The sequence below is a fragment of the Mustela nivalis genome (genome assembly GCF_964662115.1).
Source record: "Mustela nivalis genome assembly, chromosome: 8".
NCBI lineage: Eukaryota > Metazoa > Chordata > Mammalia > Carnivora > Mustelidae > Mustela > Mustela nivalis.
The window spans coordinates 133,067,641-133,093,834 of record NC_139027.1 but is presented as its reverse complement, the minus strand read 5'-3'; the positions used below and the strand labels follow the sequence as shown (position 1 = coordinate 133,093,834).

General features: G+C 55.0%; 1 protein-coding gene and 1 long non-coding RNA gene across 3 annotated transcripts; one reads left to right on the top strand and one right to left on the bottom strand.

Moving 5' to 3' along the window:
- Nucleotides 1-1,903: 1,903 nt before the first annotated feature.
- Nucleotides 1,904-4,923, bottom strand: LOC309871651. Its single transcript, XR_014315403.1, has 2 exons — nt 4,256-4,923; nt 1,904-2,608 (listed from the first exon to the last, which is right to left on the bottom strand). It is a non-coding gene; the product is annotated as an uncharacterized lncRNA (long non-coding RNA).
- Nucleotides 3,111-25,921, top strand: LOC309871645 (plasmanylethanolamine desaturase 1). 2 transcript variants are annotated; one of them, XM_082744892.1, is made up of 6 exons: nt 3,111-3,366; nt 11,025-11,144; nt 19,849-19,940; nt 21,131-21,275; nt 22,721-22,933; nt 24,918-25,921. In XM_082744892.1, the coding sequence occupies exons 1-6, from the start codon at nt 3,243-3,245 to the stop codon at nt 25,037-25,039; spliced, it is 816 nt and encodes a 271-aa protein (XP_082601018.1). In that variant the 5' UTR covers nt 3,111-3,242; the 3' UTR covers nt 25,040-25,921. The 2 variants fall into 2 exon arrangements, with proteins under 2 accessions (XP_082601018.1, XP_082601019.1); XM_082744893.1 differs by lacking the exon at nt 3,111-3,366 and adding an exon at nt 6,923-7,051.
- Nucleotides 25,922-26,194: the final 273 nt, after the last annotated feature.

Genomic DNA, 26,194 nt, shown 5'->3' with positions numbered 1-26,194 from the left:
CCCACATGTCTTGTTTGCTGCTGCACCATCAGCATTTTGCACAGTATCTGGCCCACAGCAATTCTCAGTAAAGATCTGATGAATAAGTGAATGGAGCCATCCAGATCAACGGGACTTGAGGCAAGCCGGCAGGGGCTCCATCCCCCAACACTGTGACACCTTGTGGGGGTGTCCATCTCGGGCAGCTTTGCAGCCTGAGTCTCAGAGCTAGGAGGAACTGGAGAAGAGAGACTGCAAGGGGAAGAAGGGGCCAGCCACATACCTCTCCAGGGAGACAGTTCACCAGGAAGCAGGTACAGCAAGTGCTAAGGCCCAGCGGCAGAGTGACAGTGAGAGATGTGAAGAGACATGGCTGGAGAGTCAGCAGGGCCCAGACCAGCAGGGCCTTGAACGTCAGGTGAGGATGTGGATCTCGGCCCAACACCTTCATTGTCAAATATAACACACATGGGAGGTGATGAACATTTTTCTGCAATGTCTCCTCACTACCTCTCATTGTGTTCATTGTGAACCTTATGAAAGCCTATGACACACTCTCTTTCCTTTTAACAAAGGAAAACGGACCTACATAGGCTCAGACACAGAGCTGTGAGACTCCAAGTTTCAAAGGCTGAGCTCCTTCCATGGCCCAGCACTGCCTTTGACCTTTGCACTGTCCACCCATTCCCACCTTGGGCACATGATGCTGCCTCTTCCCTCCTTACTGACTTTGCTCTAACTTGGTGATCAAAAGCGCATGTCATCCTCAAGGCCAGAAAAACAACTTGGTGCCCACTTGATATCTCTGCTCAGAACATCCAGCGTGCACCTCACACACAATATGCCCAAAACAGAACTGCTGTTCTCTCCCGCACCCCCAACGTGCTCCCACCATGTTCTCGCCCAGCTCAGTCAATAGCACCTCCATCCTCCCAGTGGCTCAGGCACCAGGAACCTGAAACTTCTGTTTCCCTCACCCCACTCCATCTCATTGATCAGCAAATGCTGGCCACTCCACCTTCAAAAACACATCCAGAATCAACCATGTCCCCCACGTCCACAATCACACTGGTCTGACCCTCCATCCGCTCCTACCTGAGCTATCATGGTCACCTCTTCCTGGTGTCCTGCCTCTGCACCGTCCCAGAGTCCATTCCTTGCAGGCAGCCAGAGAGACCCTATTAAAATGCACAGTCAGGGTAACTGCACAACTCTTTACTAGAAGTGCCCAACAGAACTTTCTGTGATGATGGACATGTTCTACATCTGTACTGTCCAATTCACTTGTCACCTGCCACAGGTGACTATTGAAATGTGCTTAGTGTAATTGAAGGGCTGAATCTTTAATCTGACATAAAAAGCCCCACTCTGTTGGCAAGGCTGTGGGAAACAAGCTCTCTTGAACACAGCTGTGGGAGTATAAATTAGCATGTGATTCTTTTTTCTTTTAAATATATTTATTTATTTGACAGAGAGAGGGATCACAAGTAGGCAGAGAGGCGGAAAGCCCAGCAGGGAGCCCGACACAGGGCTCGATCCCAGGACCCTGAGATCATGACCTGAGCTGAAGGCAGAGGCTTAACCCACTGAGCCACCCAAGCACCCTAGCATGTGATTCTAATCCCAGTATCCACCTACCTAATGATGGTTGTTCTATATCTGCTAAAATGACAAAGACATTTAACTTTATCACAGTGATCCCAGTTCAAGAGTGTGTCATCTTGATCTACCTTCACATGCAACAGTGACGTTGCATAAATAGTTGACAAAATCTAAAGACAGAAACAATAGGCATTCCATTCCATTGTCCATTCAATAGGCAACTAGTTAAATGAATTATGGTCCAGCCACACAATGGAATATGATGATGTTGTTAAAAAAAAAAGAATATGGAAATATAACACCTAGGGCACACAGAAAGAAAAAACACAGAAACTGGACTTTATCGAAAGTAAAAACGTCTTTTTAAAAGTAAAAACATTTTTGTGCATCAAAAGACATTATGCAAGCAGTGAAAACACAACAAACAAAATGAGAAACAATACTTGCAAATCGTGTATCTGATAAGAGTCCAGTGTCCAGAGCACATAAAGAACTCTTACAATTCAACAATAAAAAGGCAAATAATCCAATTCTTCAACGGGCAAAGGATTTGAATGAAAGCATTGGGTTGAGCCTTAATTCACTCAGCAAGCATTTACTGAGCTTCCACCACGTGCCCTATGCCGATCCAGACATGGGGATTCGGCTGTGAACAAAGCAAACCCTGGCCCTCGGGAACCGGTTTTCTGGTGGGTGGCACATGAACTGCAAGTTCATTGCCCGTGACAAGCTGTGACAAGCGCTGTGAAGACAAAACTTGATGATGTCACAGTGACCGGAGGAGGGAGCAACTTTGAGCAGGGAAGTCAGGAGGGGACTCTGAGGAGGCAACATCACTGGTTATTAGGAGTCAATGAAAGGCTGTTGACGAGTTCTTGGCCCGGCGTCTAACAGATACTAAGCGCTCACCAAATCGTATAGGGACGCTTAAGGTCATTCTCATCCGTGTACTGTGCTCTCCCTCGGGAGAACAGCAGGTCCTGGGGGTCAGGCTCCACGACGGCTCTCCTCGCCAGGCGCTCAACACCTGCGGGCAGACAGTAGGTGTACGCACGGTCCTCGTCACCTCTGCACGCAGTAGGGCTCTAGAAGCTAGCCCAGGCGGAGAGGGCCCCAGCCAGGGAGCCCTGCTCGAACTGTCCACCAAGCGCGGGCTCCCTGACCCCGGCCCAGCGCCCTCCACTCGCGCTCCTTGCACACAGGAGCCGCTTGACAGTGCATGCTGAAGAAACGCCCGTTTCTGGGTCCGGCGGCGCACGACTTCGGCCCATTACACAGGCCGGTAAACCGAGCGCGACGGGAGTGCTGCCGCGCCCGCGGTTTCCGCGGGACAGGCAAGGGGCTCCGGCCGGGGGCGGATCGCTGCGGGGAGGGACTCGCCGCCGCCCCACGCTTCCGTGCCCAGCTGCGTCCAGCTGCGCTCCTGCCTCCCGAGCACCGCGGTTGGCTGCGGCTCGGAGGCCGCTGATTGGCCACCTCGGCCCCGGCGCGGTCCCCGATTGGCTGTGACGCGCGGCCGGGCGAGGCCCCCGCCGGCGCCTCCGCCGCGCCCGGCGCTGAGCGGTCATTGGGCGGCGTGATCTCGCCGCGGTTCCGCGGCCCTGCCGCCGCCGCCGCCGCCGCTGCTAGCAGAGCGCACCGGGCGGGCCGGGCGAGTGGCCATGGCGGGCGCCGAGGACGGGCCGGGTCAGCAGCCGGAGCTCGACGAGGATGAGGCGGCGTATTGCCGGCGCTGGGGCGCGCAGCACGCCGGGGCCCGCGAACTGGCCGCGCTCTATTCTCCAGGTAAGACCTCCGCCCCCCCCCCCCTCCGGGCCTGCAGTCACCAGCCCGGGCTGCGGACAGCGACCCCGGGCTCCCCAGATCGGAACCCCAGCCTCGGGCCCTGATGTAGAACTCCAGCCTTGGCTCCTAAACTTGCACATAGTGTTCCCAAGTCCGGGACCCCACCCCAGGGCCCCTTCCAAGCTCCAGGCACAGCTCCGGGCACGGGGCTTTCTAGATGCACAGACAATCCCTGTATCGAGGAACTGCCGTATCAGCTCCCCGGGCCACATACAGAGCTCCCATGGGACCCCCAGATCCGGATCCTAGCCTCAAAGCATCCGCGGCTGCAAAGAGCGCCCCTAGACTTGGGGACCCCCATCCTAGGCAGCCGGTCAGCTGCCTGCACTGCCACTCCCTCTAACCGCCCCCCCCCCCCCCCCGCCTCACATCCCATCCCAGATTCCTCAGATCCGGAATTCACACCCTAGGGCCCCATCTGTGCCCCAGCCAGGGCCTGGGCAGCAGACAGTGACCTCACCCACCAAATCTGGGCACGTCAGCCTCTCTGCTCTAGGAACCGCAACTTAGGGACTCCCGGCTACCTAGCGCCCCAGACGCCTCCCTTCCCCCAAGCCCTATTCTGAGCGTCAATGGCCACAGACCATCCCCTCCCCCAGCAGAGCGGAGCCTCCGCTCTCACTCTATTCCGGTATCCCGGTATCCCGGTATCCCGAGTGGTGAGAGCACTGTAAGTCTTCCAGCTTAAGCTCCTCCCATCTGCAAGCCCCAAGTCCAGCCCTTGCCCCTTTCCCATTGCAGGCATCAGCCCCCTCCATTCTCTAAAACCCACAGCAGTTTAGAGACCTTTGCCGCCTGTTCTGCCCTGGCTCCTTCCCGCTGTGCCTACCATTTATGCTCCAGCAAGCACCGGCTCCACCACTCTTCTCTGACTTCCAGTAGAGCCCAGGGAATCTCACTGCGGGGGCCGGGAAGGGGGGGGGTGTGTGCTGCCCCCAGGAGTTAAGGAAGTGCCTTGGAGAACTCCAGAGTCAGGTGACTGGGAGCCGCAGGAGGCCCCTCCGCCCCGATGTCGCCATCACACCAAGCTTTATTTGTCAAACATTCTGACATCTTTTGCCAGGGGACAGCCACCATGCACAGCCCTTGCCTGGGGTGGGCATGGTTCCACTACCACCTTTGGCTTTCTACCGCGACTGGCCGGGGTTTGCATACCATCTCTGCCATTGCTGGCTGTGTGACCTTGGGGCATTTGCTTTCTTGTTGAGACCTAGATCACCAGAGGCCCTTTCTGGACTTGCAATTCCATGCTCTGGGTGTGGTTGTGTTTTTGTTTGTTTGTTTGTTTGTTTGTTTTAGTGACTTGGGTACCGGGCACATGATACCGTAGTTTCTTTAGTTTGTTCCCAAAGCACCTAGCCTATGGACCTAAAACCTCCTGCACTCCCTGGGACAGTCTGGGCTTGGCATCCTGACTGCTTCTTACTGTGTGACCCTGGCCAAACCACTTTCCCTCTCTGAGCCTCAGTTTTCTCATCTCCAAAATGGACATAAAGTAAAGTTTACCTGTTCCTCAGGTAGTGTTTGGGGGAAGAGGAAATGAGATCGTCCACTTTGATGCAGTGCCTGGCGTGCAGTAGGTGCTCCCTATTGCTCCCCCAATAGGCTGGTGTTTCCTGTGAGTCTTGAAGTAAGGGGTTGCACTCTCTTGTCCAGACTCCCCATCTGAGACTCAGGGTAAGGATTCCTTTGGTGTCCCGCTCTGCCCACCTGAGTAAACCCTACCCACTTTCAGCCAGATCATACTCAGGGATTCTGAGCTCCCCCAAGAGACTGACCCTTTCTCCATTCCGCTGATGATTGCATTTTTGTCTGGTTCTGATTTCCCCCAAATGCCCTTTACCCTCTGAAGAACAGCCATGCAGGGCTCTGAGAGTACAAACAAGCCTCCAGATGCCCCCAAATCTTCAGTAAAGGCCTTTTCTCCTCTTGACTCAGAGCTGGAAGGAGGCCAGGTGGTGAAGAGTGAGGAGTGGAGAAGCAGGAGACTGGTCAGACTGGTTTCTCCAAATGTCCTAGATCTCCCTCCCTCTGTCTCTCTTCCTTTCCTGTGTGGCCTTGCAGAAGTACCTTGACTTTCTCTGGACCTGACTTACGAAATAAGGAACCAGGCTTGGGGCACCTGGGTGGCTCAGTGGGTTAAGCCTCTGCCTTCAGCTCAGGTCATGATCTCAGGGTCCTGGGATTGAGCCCAGCATCAGACTCTCTGCTCAGCCAGGAACCTGCTTCCCCCTCTCTCTCTGCCTGCCTCTCTGCCCACTTGTTCTCTCTCTTTCTCTCTCTGTCAAATGAATAAATAAAATCTTTAAAAAAAAAAAAAAAAAAAGGAGGGACCAGGCTCATTACGTCTTGTCTGGAGCATCTTTGTCCCGGTCTCCATTCTAGGCCCTGAGGGCAAAGCAGTGAATAAGACAGAAAAAATAGAACTGGCATTTTACTAAGCCCAATAAATAAGGAGAAGAGATCCCTTGCCCTGTGGTGGCAAGCATTATGGAGAAATTATATAGCAGGAAAGGGGGAAGTGAAATGTTGTTGGGGGCAGTAACATTTTAGAGGGGCCAGTTAAGGCTTCACTGAATGAGTCATATTTGAACACAGACGTGAAGAGAGGGAGGCCTGAAGATACTTGAGGAGGGATTGGTCCAGACCAAGGACCCAGCAAGTGCAAAGGCCCTGAGGTGGGAGCATGCCCAGAGTTGTTGTAGAACACCAAAGAGTCCCATGGGCTGGGGAAAAATGAGCAAGGAGAGAGTAGGAGAAGCTTCTGGGTTCCAGGACTGAATTCTTGATATTCTTGGGGCCAGAGATGGACTGGCAATGTGACAGTTGGCAGCAATAATAAGGCAGTTGACATAATTGAGATTTCTTTTCTTCTTTTTTTTTTTTTTTAAGATTTTATTTATTTGATAGAGAGAGATCACAAGTAGATGGAGAGGCAGGCAGAGAGAGAGAGAGGGAAGCAGGCTCCCTGCCGAGCAGAGAGCCCGATGCGGGACTCGATCCCAGGACCCTGAGATCATGACCTGAGCCAAAGGCAGTGGCTTAACCCACTGAGCCACCCAGGTGCCCATAATTGAGATTTCTTTAGCACTGCTCGTGCTGGACGTTTCCTTCATGGGATCTCGTTTCGTCCTCACTACAACTGTCTCAGGTGTGCCCTCAGTGCTAACTGCATTTTTTAGAGGAGGAAACCGAGGCTTCCCCCCCCACCACCACCTCCTGTAGCCTCCTCATGGCCCTACATGTGTTCTTCGTAATGCTTGTCCCGTGTAGGATCAAGCCTGCCTCTGCCCCTCCCAGAGGGCAGGGTCCGCAAGGCCAGGACTGCTTGTGTTTGATTTGCCTGGCACTTCATGGGCCCCCTGTCCATCCCGAAGACGTTTCCTGAGGCTCAGCAAAGAGGAGAGCCTTGGCCACAGTCACACAGCCAGTCAGCGGCGGGGCTAGAACCAGAACACTGATGGAAGGAGGGGGGATGTTCTAAGTTCCGTGTTCTTAGTCTTCACTGTGGAAGGGAGCCAGCCCAGGGTGGGTGTGCAGGAGGGGCCTGGTGTTCCAGGTCAGTGGAGCAGCATGTGTGCAGGGCCGGCGGCAGAGCGAGTGGGCCTGGTGTCTGCGGGGAACTGTGAGTAGTCTGATTGGGGCGGCACTGGGTGGCGGGACGGCCCTATCCTGTGGGCCCCGATTGTCTGGCCAAGAAGCGGGGGCCTGGTCCTGCGAGTCCTGGGAGTCATGGAGGGACCCTAGCCCACTGCACTCCGGGCTCGGGGTTCACGCAGCAGCCTGCCCTGTGCCAGGATTTGTGAAGGACCTGGCAGGCTGGGCAGGCCTCATGGGCAAGCCTGGGGGTAAGGCTTCGCACAGCTTCCCAGCAGGTACCCACGGAAACCTGGTTGTGGGTGTGCTACATGTCAGGGGCTCCGGGCTCCAGGGGTGGGCCCTCAGGGGTCACACCACCCTGGCTCACTACACGTACTTCTGGCCCTGGGGGATACAGGATCTCTTAGCTTGGGGCCAGAGCAGAGATTCAGTCCCCCCAAATGGGCCTGACTGAAGCCAGAGACCCGGGGCCCCTTCCCAAGCCGGGCCTGGTCCCTGCCACTCTGGGCTGAGTTTTCTCTCTCTCTCCCTCAGTCTCGTTCTTTTTCCACTTTGTCTCTCCTCTCTGGCTACACTCTTTTGTCTTTTTTCCCTTTGTCTCCCTATCATCTCTCCACGTCTCTGCTTTTCCTCTCTTCCTGTCTCTCTGTGTCTCTGATTCCTGTTCTCTCGCATCTGTTGGCCTCTGTCTCTTCCTCTTGTCTCTCTCCGGTTCCTGCCTTTTCTCTACCTTCTGTCCCCGCACCAACCCGACGCCAAGGGCCATCCAAAGCGCAGGTTATTCAGGGCTTGTCTGACTGAAGCGAGGAGAGTCGGGCCTGATGCCAAGCCCTTGGCCGCCGAGGCCTGCTCCCAGGAAAGCAAAGATGGCCGAGGCCTGGCGCCTGGCCTCCTCTGCTCCTCCCAGCTGTCCACAGCCACCACACGCAACAGGCCAACGGGCATTCTCTGCCATAACTCGGAGCCCAGATCATGGACCCTGGCCAGGCCAGGGGCTGGCTCAGGAAAACAGGGCCCAGCACTCTGCCAGAGGTGGCCCGAGCACTTGTATCCTAACCAAAGCCCTTCTCTCCCCCTGGACCTCAGTCTACCCATCTGAATAGCGATGCTGCTTACACCCCCTCGCCGTGCAGGCCCTGCCAGGCTGGCTGTCCGTGCTGTGACTTTGGACTAGTTTTTTCACCCGCTGAAAATGAAGATTTTTTTTACCCTCCGAAAAGTTTTACCCGCTGAAAATTTTTACCCTCAGTATCCTCACCTGGGAAGTGAGATTACATAGCTCAGCCCTGGAAGCACCGAGACTTGAGGGAGTGACCTGGTCTCCGGGTCAAAAAGGCCCCCAAAGGAAGCCACCCAGTAGGAGGCCACAGGAAAAGAGAAGAGACTGAGCCAAACCAGGAGCTCTTGCCCCTCTTCCGATGGGGGTGGGCAGCCCCTGCTACTCAGGCCTGGGCTGCCCAGAGCCTTGTGTTCACAAGGGAAGCAGGAAATCAGAAATTGTAGCTGATTTTTTTTCTTAATGTAGCTTTTTTTTTCTTTCTTTCTTTTAAGCCGAGAGCTGGAGGGCACTGGTCTGCAGCATCTCTAACGTAGGCTGCCCCGGCACCCCGGCCTAGCCGGGGCGCGTGTCGGCCATTGTTACTGGTACTCCATTGTGTTGCTGTCCCTGCAGTCCGGGGCGGGGGGGGCGGGCAGGCTGGTGTGGACGAATCCCCTTTTCCTTACCCCTTCCACCTGCCCCCTGCGGGCTTCTGCTTCCGAGTCATGGGCCCGGGCCACAAACAGGAACCAGAAAGAGGAAGGCCGTGCTGGGCCAGATTACAGTGACCCCAGGTAGGGGCCGCTGGAGCAACAGGGTCACGTGGCCCAAGGGAAGTGGCCACTAAGAATTGGGATGCGAGAGGTTCCAGGCTACTTCTGCTGCTGTGGGACTGCTGTCAGGTCCTCGCCCTCGCTGTGCCTCGGTGTCCTCATCTGTACGAGAAGGGGGCCAAGGGGGTGCCACCCTGGGCATGTTCCTTCTCCTCTCTGACCCTTGGTCTTTTCACAGGGTGAGGGGAGGGCCGCTGTTCTGATTCTGGCCCGGGGCTCAGCCTGCTTTTGTATGGCCTGGCCAAGGCCCTTCTCTCTCTCTGAGCCTTTTTCCCTCTCAGGAGCAGTGGAATGCCTGATATTCTCTTCTAAGGTGCTTCGGTGAGGGGCACCCAGAGACAAAGCCTGGCAGTTGTCCTCTAAGATTCTGTTAGATATTCGTTCATTCCACGGGCATTTAGTGAGTATCAGCTCTGTGCCAGGGCCTTGGTGAGCAAGCCAGACATGGTCCTGGGCCTCCTGAGTTCACATTCGGGTCGGGGAGGGTGGATGTCATAGGGGCAGCCCTATGCCGGGAGAGTCCAAGAGTCCGAGGAAGCATCATGGATAGCCACCTGGAGGTGGAGGCTCCAGGCCAAGGTCTGCAAGGGCATTGCCAGAGTCTCTCTGGGTCAGAAGGGAGTGAAGGGAATAGCAAGCATTAAGAAAGGACAGACACAGGAAGAACCCTCTCTCTCTGCCGTGTCCCCTTCAGTTGTTAATCACTCACAAGGACCTGCCCGGCCATAGGGTCCTAGTCGATAGCTGACTAGCCGGACAGCCTTACGTTCCTTCCTTGGGACCACTCTGACCCTCTGATCTCTCACCTGCAAAATGGCATCACCTCAGCAGGTACCTGGCACAGAGCCACTGCTTAGTAGATGTTAAACACTGATGATAAGAAAATTATTATCATTAAGGGTCTTCCATGCCCTTGGGACCAGCCGCCTGGGAAAACAATATCCCCAGGGGTCCTAGAGCACAGTCTGCACCGCCCACACAATCTTTTCCTTCCTTTTTTTTTTTTTTTTTTTAATTTTAATTTACAATTACAAAAGATTTTTGATAGGGGAGTGCATTCACAAACACAAAATCCCAAGGGGAGTAAGTGAAAGCCAGTCTTGATGAGGTAGCTTTTTCTTTTCTTGCATAAATGGCTGCTGGTTAGCCCTTGGCTGTCTTGCATTCAACAGTAGGTCCTGACATCCTCCATGTCCACATATAGACAGCCGCCTGGGCATTTTTTGCTGGCTGCAAGGATGCCGCAGACCAAATTAATTTGGCTGATCCCCCGGGCTTTGGCCACTTGCAGTGTTGAGACCCCCCAAAAGACCCCACAGACGGGGCTGCAGTGAGTGAATTGCTTGTCTGAGCTCACATGCCTTTTAAAAATATGTGGCAGGAAATTTAAAAAGATTTCACACCCATGTCTTCATTTCTGGCTTCTCTTGGGAATTAGGAGCTCGGGCACTCTGGGCCCATACTCCCACCTGGCGGGGGGCTGCCCATTAGTGACCCTCCTTCACGCAGGGCACAGGGGCCGCACTCACGGCCCCCACGCAGCGCACCTTACCCCATGTCACGTGCCTGGCCCCTCCTCTCCTGTGTCATGCCCCCAGACCCCCCCTGCTCCCAGCAGGAGCCCTAGAAGTGATAACCAGGCCCATTTCTCCTAAACCCTGTGACTCGTTGGACCCCTTGTTTGGTGGACGTTGGGCAGGACCTGATCCTCTGGGGTTAAAAGGTGTTTGTGGCCTCCATCTCCAAGTAATTACGTACAAAAGGGGAGAAGTGATGCCATGGTGTCAGAAAAAGCTCATTAAATTTCCCTGGAGCGTGTCCACACAGAGCCCACAAGGGCCCAGGAGACAAGTTCTGGTCCCCTCCGCCAAAGAATTGGCCTGTGCAAGGCCAGCTTTGTGGGCCGGTGCCTTGGGCAGACTCTTCCCCTTCTCTGGGCCACAGTGACCTCATCTGTGAAATCTTTTATTCCCAGCAGCGCCTACGTTCAGCCTGTGCTTGGTGCGTCAGGCTCTGTGACTGCGGCAGGAGAGCTCATACAGGTCCGGCTCTGTCTGGCTTCAGTCCACAGCCCCATGGCCTTTGCCACCCAGGCTGCGCTCACCCCCGGCCTCCTGTCCCCACAGGCAAGCGCTTCCAGGAGTGGTGCTGCGTGGTCCTGTGCTTCAGCCTCATCGCCCACAACTTGGTCCACCTGCTGCTGCTGGCCCGCTGGGAGCACACGCCCCTCGTCATGCTGGGTGTCGGTGAGTGCCTGGGGTCCCCAGGGGTCAGGGACCCACCTGCTGTGCACATGCCCATGTGCACATGTGAACCAAGGACATGCCATGGGAACCCCACCTCTGTCTCGGTGACACCTCCATTCCTCCTCTTACTTGGGCCAAAACCCTGGGCATCGGCCTCAGTTCCTCTCTTTGTCTTCCGTTCCACATCGAGGCCCTCAGCAAATGCCCTTGGCTCTCCTTCCTTCCTTCCTTTTAATGATTTTATTTATTTGAGAGTGAGAGAGTAAAAGAGAGCACAAGTGGGAAGCAGGAGGGAGGAAGCAGGCTCCCCACTGAGCAATCAAAGCAATGTGGGGCTTGATTCCAGGACCCCAAGATCACAACCTAAGCTGAAGGAAGACGCTTCACTGACTGAGCCACCCAGGCGCCCCTTGGCTCTATTTTCAAAATGTACCCAGAATCCAAACATTACCTTCCACCTCCACTCTCCTTGCTCTGGTCCAGCCACTGGCCTCTCCTGCCCGGACTTTTGTGGGAGCCTCTTCCCTGGTCCCCAGCCTTCCCCTTTGCCCCCACTGTCCATACTCACTGGTAGCCGGAAGGATCCCATTAGATCATCAGTAAAGTCACGCTACACCCCCGGTTCTCTGTATACACAGAATAAAATACCGACTCCTCAGTACCGCCTGGTCCCAGTTCCTCCTCAGACACCATCTCCCTCCGCTCTTCTCTGGGGTATCCTGCTCCCTCTACACAGACCGCCTCATTGTGTCTCCCCCATGCACTTTTGGACATACTCATATCTCAGGGCCTTTGCACATGCTGTTCCTGTGCCTGGAACTCTCTTCCCATAGACACCTACCTGGTTCACTTCCTCATCCAGGTCTCTACTCAGAGATCACCTCCTCAGGGAAGCTCTCCCTGATTACCCTTCAAAAATAGAAGCCCTACCATACACCATCCCCTCGACATAATCCATTATACAGTGTATTTATTTGCTCAGTACCTGTCTCCCTCCATTCAAATCTCAGATCCCCAAGAGCAGACATTCTTGTGTGTTCCCTGCTGCAGGCTCAGCCCCAAGCAGGAGGCCTGGCACACAGTAGGTACTCGATAAATACTTACTGAATCAGGGAACAAAGGAATGAGCAGCCGCAACTTACAGAACCTGCCCATGCTTCCCACTGGTCAGGCCTCCCCTGTCCACAGCTGGGGAGTCAGATGCCACACTTGTCCTCACTTTCCAGACGAACAAACTGAGGCCCAAAGAAGGGCCAGCCGGCATCACACCTCAAGCCAGAAGCATAACCTAGTTCTCCACTCACCGTCTCTACTCCCAAGTCCCGGGGGGACTCCTTTTCTTCCTGTCTGCGCACTGGCCTCCCCTCTGCCCTCGAACTCAGGCTCTCCTCCCCTCCCTGCCCCGGGTGCCCAGGCAGAGGGGGCAGCTGTGCCCTTGGTCCGTCCTCCTGGCCCTCCCCAAGTGTTCAGCTCCTGCAATCTCATTAAAAACACTCTGGCCGCCTAAGCCAATAGTGCTTGGGCTGGCTAACGGAGCCGTAGGGTGGGCCTGTGCAGGGGGGCGGGGGGCTGGGCCAGCTGGGGGAGAGGGCGTTAACCCATCTGGTGCCGGGGAGCCTGGGCCCCCCTTGGGAGCCACACATGTCCCCTTTGCCCAGGGGTGAGAGGGATCTCCCCTGCAGCCTCTCTGCCTCCAAGCACTGCCTTCAGGGGCAGGAATGTGGCTGACGTGAGCCCTGTTTCCCCATCTGGGGGTGGTTAGGAGCAGGCCCTGGGTTCCAGTCCCAGCTCTCCTGCCCCGTGGCTGTGGGGCTTTGGGCGGGTGTGCTTGTGCTTGCATCTCTGAGCCTTGTTTTCAACATTTCTATGCTGGGGCTGCTCGGGGTACCTGCCAACTCGGGCTGTCCCGAGGCCAAAGTGCAGCTGCATGTAGCTGCCAAGGGACCGGTGACAGAGCAGAGGTGGGGAGGCAGCCCCCAACGTACCACTGTGCTCGGCAGTGGATATTTCCCAAGGGCCTACTGTGCACCGAGCCACACACTGGGCACTTTTAACTCAATTCTCTGCTTGCCAGTTGGCCCTCCCCGGGGCCGCCGCCGAGTCTGGGGTCATTTGCCCAGACATGCCCGGCACTCAAGCCACAGCCTCTCCCAGCGGGGCCATCCAGCCTGCGGTTAGTACCTGGAAGAGAACATGTTGGAGCCCTGGTGTGTGTCCCAGGCAGGTCACCACCTCCTTTCCCTGGTTGGGATCAGAGCTTCCAGTCCCTGGCTCAGGAGCTCTCTGGCTGTCCAGTCACCACAGGTGACACCAGTTCCCCCATCCCACACCTTTGCCTCTGGGCGATAAGAGCAGACAATCTCCTGATAGTGATGTTTGCACAGTCCCTAATCGATTTAAGTAGCCACCCTGATTTGTGTGTTAACACGCAGGAGGCCAGGCACCATGCCAGTCTGCAGAGCCTACCTCTGGCCCAGCGCTATCTCCCCAGAGGCTCCAGTGCCTCTGGCAGGCCCTGGAAACCAGGAGAGGCGGAAGCATGAAAAGGTGCCCAGTTAATAAACACGGGCCGATGATGCAATGCTGGGAAGCAAAACGAAGATAAGAGAACAGGCAGGGAAGGCCTTTCTGGAAAAGTGGCATTTGCTGGGAAACCTGAAGGAGGTGAGGGAGGAGATTAGACAGATATCTGGGGGAGGGGTCGCAGGGAACAGCAGGTGCAAAGGCCCAGAGGCTGGTGTGCGTCCAGGGAACCGACAGGAAGCCAATGTGGCTGGAGAAGGCTGATCTGAGGAAAAGTAGTTGGTGGCAGCTCAGAGAGGTGGAGGAGGGGGGTGTAGACAGCAGGACTGTGGTCTAGACTCGGAGTTTTGTTCGGTGGGCCATGAGGGGCCACTGATGAGCTACAGAGAGGATGGATGGGGGCGGGAGGGCTGGAGAGAGGCGAGCATGGTGGCCCAGACCAGGTAGGGCAGTGGAGGTGGTGAAAAACCATCCGATTTCCAGCAAGCTGTGCGAGGCAAGCAGCCAGAGGGCCCCGTCAGCTCGGTGGTGGAGGTGAGGAGGACCTGTTGGTGGTAATTCTCAGGCTTGGATGGAAGGGCCATTAACAGAGGTGGGAAGAGACAGCTTGGGGGGAGATGCTTGAGCTGCCTGCCTGAGAGCCCTGGGCGAGGTGCCAAGCACAAAGTTGGAAATCGGAGTCTGGAGTCCAGGAAGGGGGCCAGGGATAGAAATCTGGGGGTCCTCGCAGTAGAAGAGGTGTCTGAAGCTCAGATGCTGGCGGAGTGCCCCCAGGGGCTGGTACAGGCCGAGAAGAAGCCCAAGGCCCTGGTGCCTCCAGGCTGGCGGGGGAGGAAGAAGAGCCAGCCAAGTGGTGGGCGCGATTATAGAAGGCAGGAGGAGAATGTGTCTCCAGAAGATTTGGGGGTCCACTAGGAGCGGCTGCGGAGCGAACCAGCAGGATGGGGCAGCAAGGGGACCACCGGATTTGGCCACATGGAGGCCATCAGGGACCTTGACAAGGACAGTATTGTTCTCAGCAGAAGCGTGAACAAATGATTGTCCCTGGGAGCCTTGAGCTGTTTGCTGAGCGTGGGCACTAGAGAGCTGGCCCTTGAGGACTGAGTAGGAGTTTCTGGCGGACTAATAGAGGGGAGGGCGTTCTAGGCAAGGGAGCACAGTGAATGCAAGGACTGGTGTTGAAGTCAGAGGTTACCGGCCTCAGGTCAGGTGAGGAGTCAGGCTGAAACCTGGGAAAAGGTGATGAAGCTGGGATTTGTGAAGCTGGGATTTGGCCCAGGCCCCTGTGGAGCAGCCTGCCTTCAGCTGATGGTGTTTATCTTTTTTCTTTTTCTTTTTTTTTTTTTTTAAGATTTATTTGGGGGCGCCTGGTGGCTCAATGGGTTAAAGCCTCTGCCTTCGGCTCAGGTCATGATCCCAGGGTCCTGGGATCCAGCCCCGCATCGGGCTCTCTGCTCAGCGGGGAGCCTGCTTCCTCCTCTCTCTCTGCCTGCCTCTCTGCCTACTTGTGATCTCTCTGTCAAATAAATAAATAAAATCTTTAAAAAAAGAAAAAGATTTTATTTATTTGTCAGCAGGAGAGAGAACGGGCAGGGAAGTGGCAGGCAGAGGGAGAAGCAGGCTCCCTGCTGAGCAAGGAGGCTGGTGCAGGCTGGATCCCAGGATGCGGGAATCATGACCTGAGCCAAAGGCAGACACTTAACCAATTGAGCCACCCAGGTGTGACCACATCTGTCTTAACTGCTCTCCCTGTCTCCATGCCAGGCCTTGAAATTGGAGGGGACTAACTAGGCACAGCTGGCTGACCTGTGGCCACATGCAGTCCCCACCCGGTGGGTCAGGGTAGCCCAGAATGAGTCCTGTACCCTATTCCAGTGTCCTGCACATGGGGTGCTGACCAGCCCCAAGCTGCCCCCAGAAGGAGCCAGCTCCAGCTACTGCCTCCTACACTGGGACAAAGATGCCCTGTGTGTTTGCCTTACCACCCCTGCCCCCATCACAGCCTCTTCAGGCAGCAGGCCAGGAGTCCTGGAGTCACTCTCTTGAAACAGCCTCTTGCACAGGCCCGGGGCTCACAGAGCCTAAGGATGGGGTGTGCTCCTCTCCAAAAGCAATTCCTGACATCTATTTAAAGCACACATCCCTCCCTGCCTGGGAGCCTGCCAAGGCCAGGTGCTGGTCATTTGACAGATGACAAGACTGAGGCCTGGGGAGGGGGGTAACACCTAAGCTACTAACTAGGGCCACTCCTGGGAGCGTTAACCATGTCCCAGCGACTGACTTAACGAGCATCAGCCTAGTTCATCAACTGATTATGCTTAAGGAAAGTAAGTGCTATGAACGTCCCCATTCCGCAGACCGGGATGTGAAGGCTCAGCATCACTGGGAGCTGCCCTCACGATCGTCCCTGGCTACTCACCTGCAGCCCCAACCGCCCTTTCCTTCCGAGTCTGGAAAAGTCAGGATGGGTTGGGCCCTATCGCTGTGGACGTAAACGAAGATGATGCAGTTTTTCAAAGACAGAGCTTATTTACGAAAAGTTTTAGATTTACAGAAAATGAGCAGGGAGTAGGTAGAGTTCCCCCACAGCCCCTGGCCCCGGTTGCCCTTACTGTTAACATCTTCTATTTTACATTAGTGTCTGTACATTTGTTACAATCAAGATACCAATACGGATACATTTATTATGAATTAAAGTCCATCGCTTATTCCAGTTTCCTTAGTTTCGACCCAATGTGGCCTTTTTCTGTTCCAGGACCCCATCTAGGTTCCCACTCACATTTATGTATCATGTTCCTTTAGGGTCCTCTTGGTTGTAACAGTTTCTCAGGCTTTCCTCGTTTTTGGTGACCTTGACAGTTTTGAGGAGCCCTGGTATCTCATAGGATGTCCCTCGATGGGAATGAGAGAGCCCGCATACACGCAGTGGGGAGGAGCAGAGGGAGAGGGAGAAGCAGAGAGCCCGATGCGGGGCTCGATCTCAGGACCCTGAGATCATGACCTGAGCTGAAGGCAGACGCTTATTAACCCACTGAGCCACCCAGGCACCCCCATTTTTAACATCTTTGATGCAGGGCCTGGCACACAGGGAGAGCTCTGTAAGTGGTAGCCACTATCATAAATATTGTTTTTCTCTTATTTTCATTATTATCATTCTTGTCATCTGTAAGGATTAAATGCTTACAACGATTAAGGAGATAAGATGTGTAACCGGCTTAGGACTAGCCTTGGTCCAGTTTAGGGATTAAGAGAGATAAAACATTTAAGGTGCTGGCACAAGGCCTGGCACCTGTAAGTGCTCCATAAATGTTGTGAGTGAGAACAAATACGTAGCTGGCGTCTCGGCCCCCGAGGCAGTGCAGGCATGTGTCTGCCCACAGGCTTGCGTGTGAATGTTCACAGCCTCGACTCCTAGCAGCTGCACCTGGAAACCACCCAGATGTCCAGCAGCTAAAAATGCCCCATGGCGCATCCCAACTATGGAATATGGCTCAGCAGGAAAAAGGATGTGCTGTGACAGATAAAGCAGGGCGGTATGACCCAGCACCTGCCTGGGAGGGTGGCTTTAGCCAGGAGTCTGGGGTGATGTTTGCCCCGAGCCCAGGAGGACTAGCCCCCCTCCCCTTGCTAGGGATCTTCAGGGAGAGATGGAGTATGACATAGGGGAGCAGCAAGGGCAGAAGCCCTTGGCTTGGGGCCACCTGGGTGGCTCAGTCGGTGAAGCGACTGCCTTTAGCTCAGGCCATGATCCCAGAGTCCTAGAATCAAGTCCTGCTCTGTGCTCAGCAGGGAGTCTGCTTCTCCTTCTCCTTCTGCCTCCTCCTCCCCCCGCCACCACTGGTGCTCTCTCTCGCTCACTCGCAAATAAATGAATGAAATTAAAAAATAAATAAAGATTTTATTTATTTGAGAGAGAGAGAGAAAGCTCAAGGTGGGGGGGGTGGGAGAGAGAGAAAGAGGGGGAGGCAGACTCCCCACCGAGCAGGGAGCAAGACCCTCGGGTCATGACCTGAGCTGAAGGCAGTCACCCAACTGCCTGAGCTACCCAGGTGGCCCTAAATAAAGTCTTTTTTTTTTTTTTTAAGATTTTATTTATTTATTTGACAGAGACAGCAAGAGAAGGAACACAAGCATGGGGAGTGCGAGAGGGAGAAGCAGGCTTCCTGCTGAGCAGGGAGCCTGATGCTGGGCTCCATCCTAGGATTCTGGGATCATGACCTGAGCCAAAGGCAGACACTTAACAATTGAGCCACCCAGGTGCCCCTAGCCCTAAATAAAATTTTAAAGGGGGAAAAAAAAAAAGCCCACTCCCCTAGCTCAGGTGTCATCGAGGAGCAGGACTGCCCAGCCTGGACGGCACCTAGGGGTTTTTCTGCAGCCTCCACAGTGTCCCAAGGCCCTGGTCCCCTGTCACCAAGGAGGTAGGGACCCCAGCAGAACTCAGAGAATCCCTAAAAGGTTCCTGGTGTGTCTCAGATTTCACAGGAAGAACCGGCCTGGGGAGGAGGAGGGGAAGGGTTTGTACTCGAAACTGCATTCGTGGCCTGCATGGTTCACAGCTTGCCCCCACCCCCTCCTATCGCCCTGCTCCAGGGGACAGTGAGCTCAGTGTCTGCTGCGTCCCTGGCTCTAGAGCTTAGCACACAGTAGGTCCTCACCAAATGGTGCTTGATAGACAAAATGATTGAAGAATGATTAATCTGCTTGCTGTGTGCCAACCTCTATAGTTAGTGGGTTTGCACTGATTCATTCCTGGAATGTTTACTGAACCCCCTACTAAGGGCCAGGAACTGGGACGAAGCCATAAACAATTAAAGTCTAAAACCCTTGCCTTTGTGGAGTTGACATTCTTGAGCGAGGGAGACCATGAGCAAACAGAGGATAAGTGCTTGGAGAGAAAGAAAGGAGACAGGAGATGCTGGAAGCTGGGGGTGGTGATAATTTTAGATCAGGTGTCTCCAGCAGATGTTTGACAAAGCCCTGGAGGAAGTGAAGGAGTGTGCTGCACCACACCTGGGGAAGGAACATTCCAGGCAGAGGGAACAGCAAATGCAAAGAGAGAGAGAGATGCAGAGGCGTGTGAGGGTGTGCAGGGGGAGAGGGAATAAGCCAGGAGGGCTGAGATGGCAGTGAGCAGGGGGAGTAATGGGGGACGGCACTGGGGCGCTCCCTTGTACAGGCAGTGGGCCAACCTGCCTCAGTTTCCCCTCGTGTGCAGGGGAAGTAGATTTGGACCTTAAGACAAGTTAAGAGCCCCTCTGTGCCACTTGCCATCTTTGTGGCCTCTGCCTAGTCCCTTCTGTTCTGCAGGCCTCCCATTTCCGCCTCTGTAAGGAGAGCGTGAGGGTGATACCAACTTGGAACAGACTGTGGGACCCCACTGAGATCAACATGCAAAGAGCTTGTGCCTAGTACCGAAAGTGCTCAATAAATGACAGCTGCATTTTTTTTTTTTTTTTTTTTTGGTGATGACCATTCCCATCCACCTAGAGGAAACTAGGACACAGAGAGGTTCAGTATCATGCCCAACATCACACAGCTAGTGAGAGACAGCTAGGATTTAAGTCCAGATCTGACAGCTCTTAACCTCTGTATTATACTGAGCCCTCAAGTGAGTGAACGGTGTTGGGGTCTTTGAGGGAACCCCAGTCCAGTTCCAAACACATTGAGAACAAAGTCAAGGAAAAGGCTGCCAGAGACCAAATCGTGACATTGATTGTGATAAAAGCCAGATTGGGGAGGAAGGCGTGGCTCCCGTCTACACCTGAGGTGTTTCCCAACACCAGACCCCAGAAGGATACTTCCGTCTAGTCACTGGCAGCGCTGGAACAGAGCAGGCTTCCCTCTGTAGTGCCTGGGGGCCAGAGAGAAGCGCACAGTCAGCTCCTAACAGGGAAAAGTTGAGTTGATCTGCTCATGCCCAGTTTATGTCCTCCAGACTCACCGAGCAAATGAGTCCCCACATATCCCCGGGCAGAGCAAGTAAAGGGACAAGAGGTTACACCTAAGGCTCCATTCAGAGGGAAAAAGGCAACCCAGGTAGAGAAGGGACATCATCCCCTATAACAAATGAGTGAGTGAGCAAGCAGGCGAGTGAACAAGGGGCTCCCTACTGTGGGGTGGAGGGCAGGACTGTCCCTTGGGGTCCCCCACCCCTACCTCACCCTCCTCTTGTCCACAGTTGCAGGAGCTCTCATTGCTGACTTCTTGTCTGGCCTGGTGCACTGGGGAGCTGACACTTGGGGCTCTGTGGAGCTGCCCATCGTGGGGAAGGTACGTACCGTTGACCCAGCCCTGCCACCTAACAAGGGGTTGGGCTGTCTGACTGTGGGTGAGCCCCCGCCCTCTCAGAGCCTCCCATTTCCCTGTTTGAAAGACAGAAACCATCGTTCCAGTCTGACCCCATGTCCCTCTTCTGGGACGAGAACAGACTAGAGAACCCCCTGGGATTTTCTGGAAGCAAAAGCATGAAGCCTGGGATAGTCAGAAAGCTTTGAGCCCCCTGAATTTGGGGGCCACATCTTGTTCTCCTTTGCCAGCCCTGGTGTCCCTGTTTCTTTAATTGAACTTAACCTTCTGTCAGGTTCCTTTGGTTGTGACAAAGTCCAGTACAAGCTGGCTTAACCAAAGGTCGCCATTCATGTAACTGAACAGTAGAGTAGAACCAAGGTAAAGCGTTGCCGGGTCCAGTAGGACAAACCCAGCAAGCAGTCCAGTCATACCATGTTCTCGTGATTCTCTCTCCACGTCTCCCTCTGCTTTACTCTCTGTTGGCTTCATGGTCACCTAGGCTTTTCCTTCATCCTACCAGTGTGGCCCTGTAGGTGGAAGAACTCTCCTTTCCCACAGTTAGAGCCAAAGTCCCATGGCTCCCTCCCACTGGCCCAGCGGAGGTCACATGCCCATCCCTGTCCTGCACCGTGGCAGAGAAATGCTGATTGGCCGGGCCAGGATCGCGTGCTCACTTTTAACTAGGGGGTTAATTAGTTAGTTAGTTAGTTGGTTGGTTAGTCAACCCCATCGGAACAGCATGTACCAATACAAGAGGAAGATGAGGAGACAGTTACCAGGAGGGGCGTGGCCGTGGGGGAGAAAAAGAAGGGAGGCCTTCCTGCCACTGTGAGAGCCGTCCTCAACTGTATCAGAGCGGGGCAGAAAGGTGGAGATCGTCTGCATCTCCCCTCCCACCTCTGAGGGGGAGACTGAGGCCCTCAGGGGGGAGCACCATCCTGGGGTCCCGGCCAAGTCATTAGGACTGTCTTCTGCCAAAGCTGTTTAGGCCTGGACCCTGAAGTCCGGGTGGGCTCCACGTCGGCAGCATGGTGGAATGTTCTGGCATCCCAAAGGCCAGGAGGCGAGCCTGAGTCTGGTGTGCCCAGGAGGTGGTGGAGAGGGGCTGGCCGCCACAGGCCAACTGGTCCCATCTGTCCCTTCTCTGGCCCCCACCCCCACCCCCACCCCAGGCTTTCATTCGACCCTTCCGAGAGCATCACATCGACCCCACAGCCATCACCCGACACGACTTCATCGAGACCAACGGCGACAACTGCCTGGTGACCCTGCTGCCCCTGCTGAACATGGCCTACAAGTTCCGCACCCAGAGCCCCGGTGAGTGCGCCAGCCGCCCAGCTTCTCTTGGACAATCTGCTCTGGCCATCCTGGGTCCTTGTTCCCATTTGGCTTCACGGGGCAGGAGCCGTGGCCGCCATCTTTAGACGGTCCCCATGACCCCCTGCTGCCCGACCCCTGCCCACCTTGCTCCTGGGCGTGGCCTGCCAGGCCCTGAGGGCCGCTGGCTTGGCTGCCTTGGCTTAGTAATTAGAATACAGCCTATGAACTCGGGAAGTTCTGAGTTCTGATCTCTCCCTGCCTGTTTGGGGGAAGAAAGAAAGTCATTTTCACCTCAGTGAGCGGCAGTTATCTGTCAGGTGGGCGGGGTGGGCGGCGGTGGTAAGTACTTTCCTGTGCCCAGTCTTGTTCTAACAATTTGACACCTTGTGGATCCTTGGAGCAACCCCTCCCCCTGTGGGTAGATGTGAGGAGTTTCTGTGGTACAGTGGCCGCTGCAGTGCCCGCCCGTATCCTCTTACACGGGCAGGCGCCCATCCCCCAGTTGCCATCAGTGTTGGTTGCTCCCAGCTGGCCCTTCTGAGAACTGCCAGAGCAGGTCCCACCTCTCCCCTCGGGATAAGTCTGAAGCCTAAGCCTATGGGGCGCCTGGGTGGCTCAGTGGGTTAAAGCCTCTGCCTTCGGCTCAGGTCACGATCTCAGGGTCCTGGGATCGAGCCCCGCATCAGGCTCTTTGCTCAGTGGGGAGCCTGCTTCCCCTCCTCTCTCTCTGCCTGCCTCTCTGCCTACTTGTGATCTCTCCCTCTGTCAAATAAAATAAAATAAAAATCTTTTAAAAATAAAAATAAATAAAGCCTAAGCCTAAAGTGACAGGAAAAACCTACAGAAGACCAGTCCTCTCACCTCTGGGTGAGACCAACTCTATGAAGCCATTAACTCTCCAGAGCTGCCCCCCAGGATCAGGCTGAGACAAGACTCCCATAACCCCAACACTGTTTAGCTCTCCCCCTGCTTCCCTTACCCCCTCAGATGTTTTTCTGAACAGAGGACGCCTCCCCCATTCCTCCTCATATAAATTCTGAGCATGTGAACCCTTGTCTCAGGCTCTGCTTCTAGGGAACCTGGACAAAGACTTACTCCCATTTTACTGATGACAAGGTTGAGACTCAAAGAGGCAGAAGCACTGACCCAAGCTCATATAGCCAAGAAATGTCAGAGCACGGACCTGAAGCCGGCCCTGCCTGACTCCAGAGCCCACATCTGTAATGTTTCATCCACTGACTCCATTATCTGCCCACTGAGCAGAAGAAAAGACTGAGGCCCAAAGGGGAATCTGAACTTGCCTGAGACCATTGGCAGGGGCAGGGGGGCGGGGAGAGGCCAGGGAGCTGCCCCAGGGCAAGCGGTAAGGGCCAGGCTGGTGGTGGCCCCGCCCTGTGACCACTCAATGGCCCTGTGTGCACCCCCTTCTCCCTGCCCTGCAGAAGCCCTGGAGCCGCAGTACCCCTGGGAGTGCTTCGTCTTCTGCCTGATCATCTTCGGCACCTTCACCAACCAGATCCACAAGTGGTCCCACACGTACTTTGGGCTGCCACGCTGGGTCATCCTCCTGCAGGACTGGCATATCATCCTGCCACGCAAACACCACCGCATCCACCATGTCTCCCCCCATGAGACCTACTTCTGCATCACCACAGGTGCGGCTGCAGGGTGACCTGGAATAGGCCATCCCCACCCCCCACCTCTCTGTGGCTTCCTCCTCGGGGTCAGTAGGGCAGAGGTCACAGGAGGAGGTGCTGGAATCCTTGTCCAGCAGGAACTTGCTCTTACAACATGCACAGACCTACTATGTGCCGAGCAGTCTAGGTGCAGAGGACACGGGGGTGCAAGGGAGCCAACCTTCCCCACTCCCCTCTCCCACCTCGTGGGCTGGGATTCCAGCCAGCCAGCCAGCAAATACTTGCTGAGCACCCACTGTGTGCCCCACACTGTCCTGGGCTTAGAACACAGCACTAAACAGACACAGGCACAAGTCCCTGCCTTGGTGGGTTCCCATGCTCATAGGGGACATGCCAGACCGTACGTAAGTAGTACATTTAACCATGCCAGCTGCTCTGGAGCAGAACAAAGCAAAGGGTAGGAGAAGGAAGTGGGGGCCTTCACCCTTGAGAGAAGGCGGTGAGGGCTCCCTGAGAGGTGACATTTGAGCTGGGGGACAAAACAATGCAGATCTGAAGGAAGAGCACGCCAAGCCACAGAGAGCAGCAGGTACAAAGTGCCTGAAGGAAGAACGCAGATGCCTGGTTGGTTTGAGGAACGGCAAAGTGGTTCATGTGGCTGGAGCGAAGGGCATTGGGGGCAGAGGAGAGGGGAGATGACTGAGTCTAGACAAGAGAAATGCCCCCACTATGGGGGGCAGAGCAAGGTGAAGGGCAGAGAGTCATGGAGTGAGGAAGTAGCAATAGCTGTTCGTAGAAGGAGGTGAGGAATCCAAAAACAAGTGTGAGAGGGACCTGACCGCCAAGTCAGGACAGACCAGAACAGCAAGTGCAAAGGCCCTGAGGCAGGAGCATGCCTGGTGTGGTTGAGGAACAGTCAGGAGATCCACATGCCATTGGTTGTTCACGGACTGGTACCAAAGGTAAACGGAGCTGGTTTGCCGGGGCCAGCTGACGTCCAACTTAGATGTGGCAGAGCTGCTCTCAGCATCTGACAGCAAGTCAGGCCGGCATTGGCTCTTACGAGTCTCACAGACCTCACTGGGTGTCCTTTTTCTCCCCACAAGATGGGGCCCACAGCCCCCTCCTTAGGTGCCGCCTTCCCCTGCTGGGCTGTGAATGGCACTGTGGCAGGCGCCAGGTGCTTGCTCTGTCAGAGGGCCCGGATCACGCACAGCTCCTGGTTTGCACAGGGAGCAGGGGGCGTTGTCTTTCTGGAGGCAGAGCAGAGAACCACAAGAAATATTGTTTTGTATGTCTGAAAGTCATGTTCTTTAAGGGCAGGGGGTAGGGTTAGAATTTAGACTGTTGAGACCAGGTCACTGCTCAGCCAGGCCTAGGATCCCTCCTGGTTTGGCTGCCCACTCAGGAGACTCCACTCCAAGCCAGTCTTCACATCTGGAAAATGGGATGAATAGTACCTACCTCATGATCGGGGGCGGCGGGGGTGCTGTAATAGAAAGTGGGATTATAAGCAGCATTTCTGGAGCATCTACTCTGCGCCAATGGGATCCCCAGTGGGAATGTCCTGCTGTGTGGAGCAGGACATTCTAGTTGGGAGTTGCAGAGAAAAACCAACACAACATGGGAAGGTAGTGCATTAGAAGGTGGAGAACGGTTATAGGTTATCATAAAAGCTATAACAAAACAAAAAAGGGTGATGTGTCAAGGAAGGCTTCCTGAAAGAGGTGGCAGGTGAGCCCAGTGATAAGAAACACTGCCCCTGTGTGTGGCACATACTAAGCACAGGGTAAGAAAGTGAATGAGTGAGAGGAGAAAGGTATGTCTGAGCAGCCCCGAAGCCCATTAGTGGGAGGTCCCCATCCCCAGACTCCTTGGTCAGCCCTTGTCCCCTGCCCTGTGCAGACTTACTCCTAAGTGTTCCTGCCCCAGGCAAAGCCAGCCCTTTCCTTCCATCTCCTCGACTGCTGCTCAACCCTCCGGTGCCCTCTTTCCACTGCAGGTTGGCTCAACTACCCTCTGGAGAAGATAGGCTTCTGGCGACGCTTGGAGGACCTCATCCAGGGCCTGACCGGCGAGAAGCCTCGGGCAGATGACATGAAATGGGCCCAGAAGATCAAATAGCTCCTCCGAGCCTGCCACCTGATTGCCAACCTTCCCCAGCACCCCCAAACCGAAGCCATCTGCCAAACTCCAGCCTCCTCGTGCTGGCCCCTCCAGATGGAGAGGACGCCTCCTGGGCTGGGCCCGGGCACCCCCCAGCCCACCCCTTGTGACACAGAATACTTGAGCCACTGATTTTTCATTTCCTTTTTTTTTTTTTTCATTTTCTTTCCTGGGCCCCTCCCCAGCCACCTGAGCTGCTCTGTCTCCAAGCCTGCCTCTGCAGAAAAAGGAGCTCCACCCTGCCAGCCATTCCTTGGGTAGAGGGGGAGCTCACCCACTCCCTGTCCTCCTCCAGGCCCCCCGCCTCACTGGGCGGCCCTTCACCGTGGGTGGCACTGGGGCCATGGAACTGTCTTCTCTGTCTTGTTTGCCCCAGCGGTCTAGGAGCTGCCCCAGGCACCACCTTCGGCCTGGCCTGTCCACCCAAGGATGGCCCAAGTGCAGCAAGCGTCTGAGGGCAGCCAGCCAGAAGAGGCAGGAATCCCCTGCCCAAGCCTGGACCTCCTCCCCCTGTCCCCTCCCCAGCTGCCCATGGGATTGCAGCCAGAGCTGATACTTCTAATCAGAGGATGTGTTCACAGAGCGCAGCCCCTGCAAAGGGTCCTGGTCTTTGGGAAGGGGATACAGAGTCCCCTCTGGCTAGGGGGATGTCTGAGAAGGAAGGAAGGGGCTTTTTTGTTTTGGTTTGTTTTTGTTTTTTTTTTTTTTTTAAAGGTGCTTGCTTGTTTAATGTAAATAATAGAAAGCCTTAATATCTTTTCTGTAACACGGAGTAATATTTTAATGTCATGTTTTGGATGTACATAATATATTTATAACAAAGCAGCAAGAGTCTACTTATCCTCGGCTGCCTCGTGTTTCCTGGTTGGCTGGTGGGGAAGGGGGTGGTTAAGGATCCTGGAAGTTAAGGCCCTACCCCTATCCCATTCCTAGCTCCCCGCTTCCCATCTTGGGCTCAGAATGGGAGCTTCGTCACCTGAGACAGTGAATCAATGTTGCCTTCTGCTCCAGACACTTTTGGAGGGGACCCACGGCTTGATGAGGAATGTTCTTCCTGCAGGAGATCATGAGGGTAGAGGGATGAAGGCAGATCCCTATTAGTGAATTCCTTCA

What these genes read in the sequence shown, in the direction of transcription:
- LOC309871645 (XM_082744892.1), top strand. Translation starts at nt 3,243, where the DNA reads ATGGCGGGCGCCGAGGACGGGCCGGGTCAGCAGCCGGAGCTCGACGAG. An exon ending in AGCTGCCCATCGTGGGGAAG is followed by an intron (nt 19,941 to 21,130) that starts GTACGTACCGTT and finishes CCCCCACCCCAG; the next exon opens with GCTTTCATTCGACCCTTCCG. An exon ending in GTTCCGCACCCAGAGCCCCG is followed by an intron (nt 21,276 to 22,720) that starts GTGAGTGCGCCA and finishes CCTGCCCTGCAG; the next exon opens with AAGCCCTGGAGCCGCAGTAC.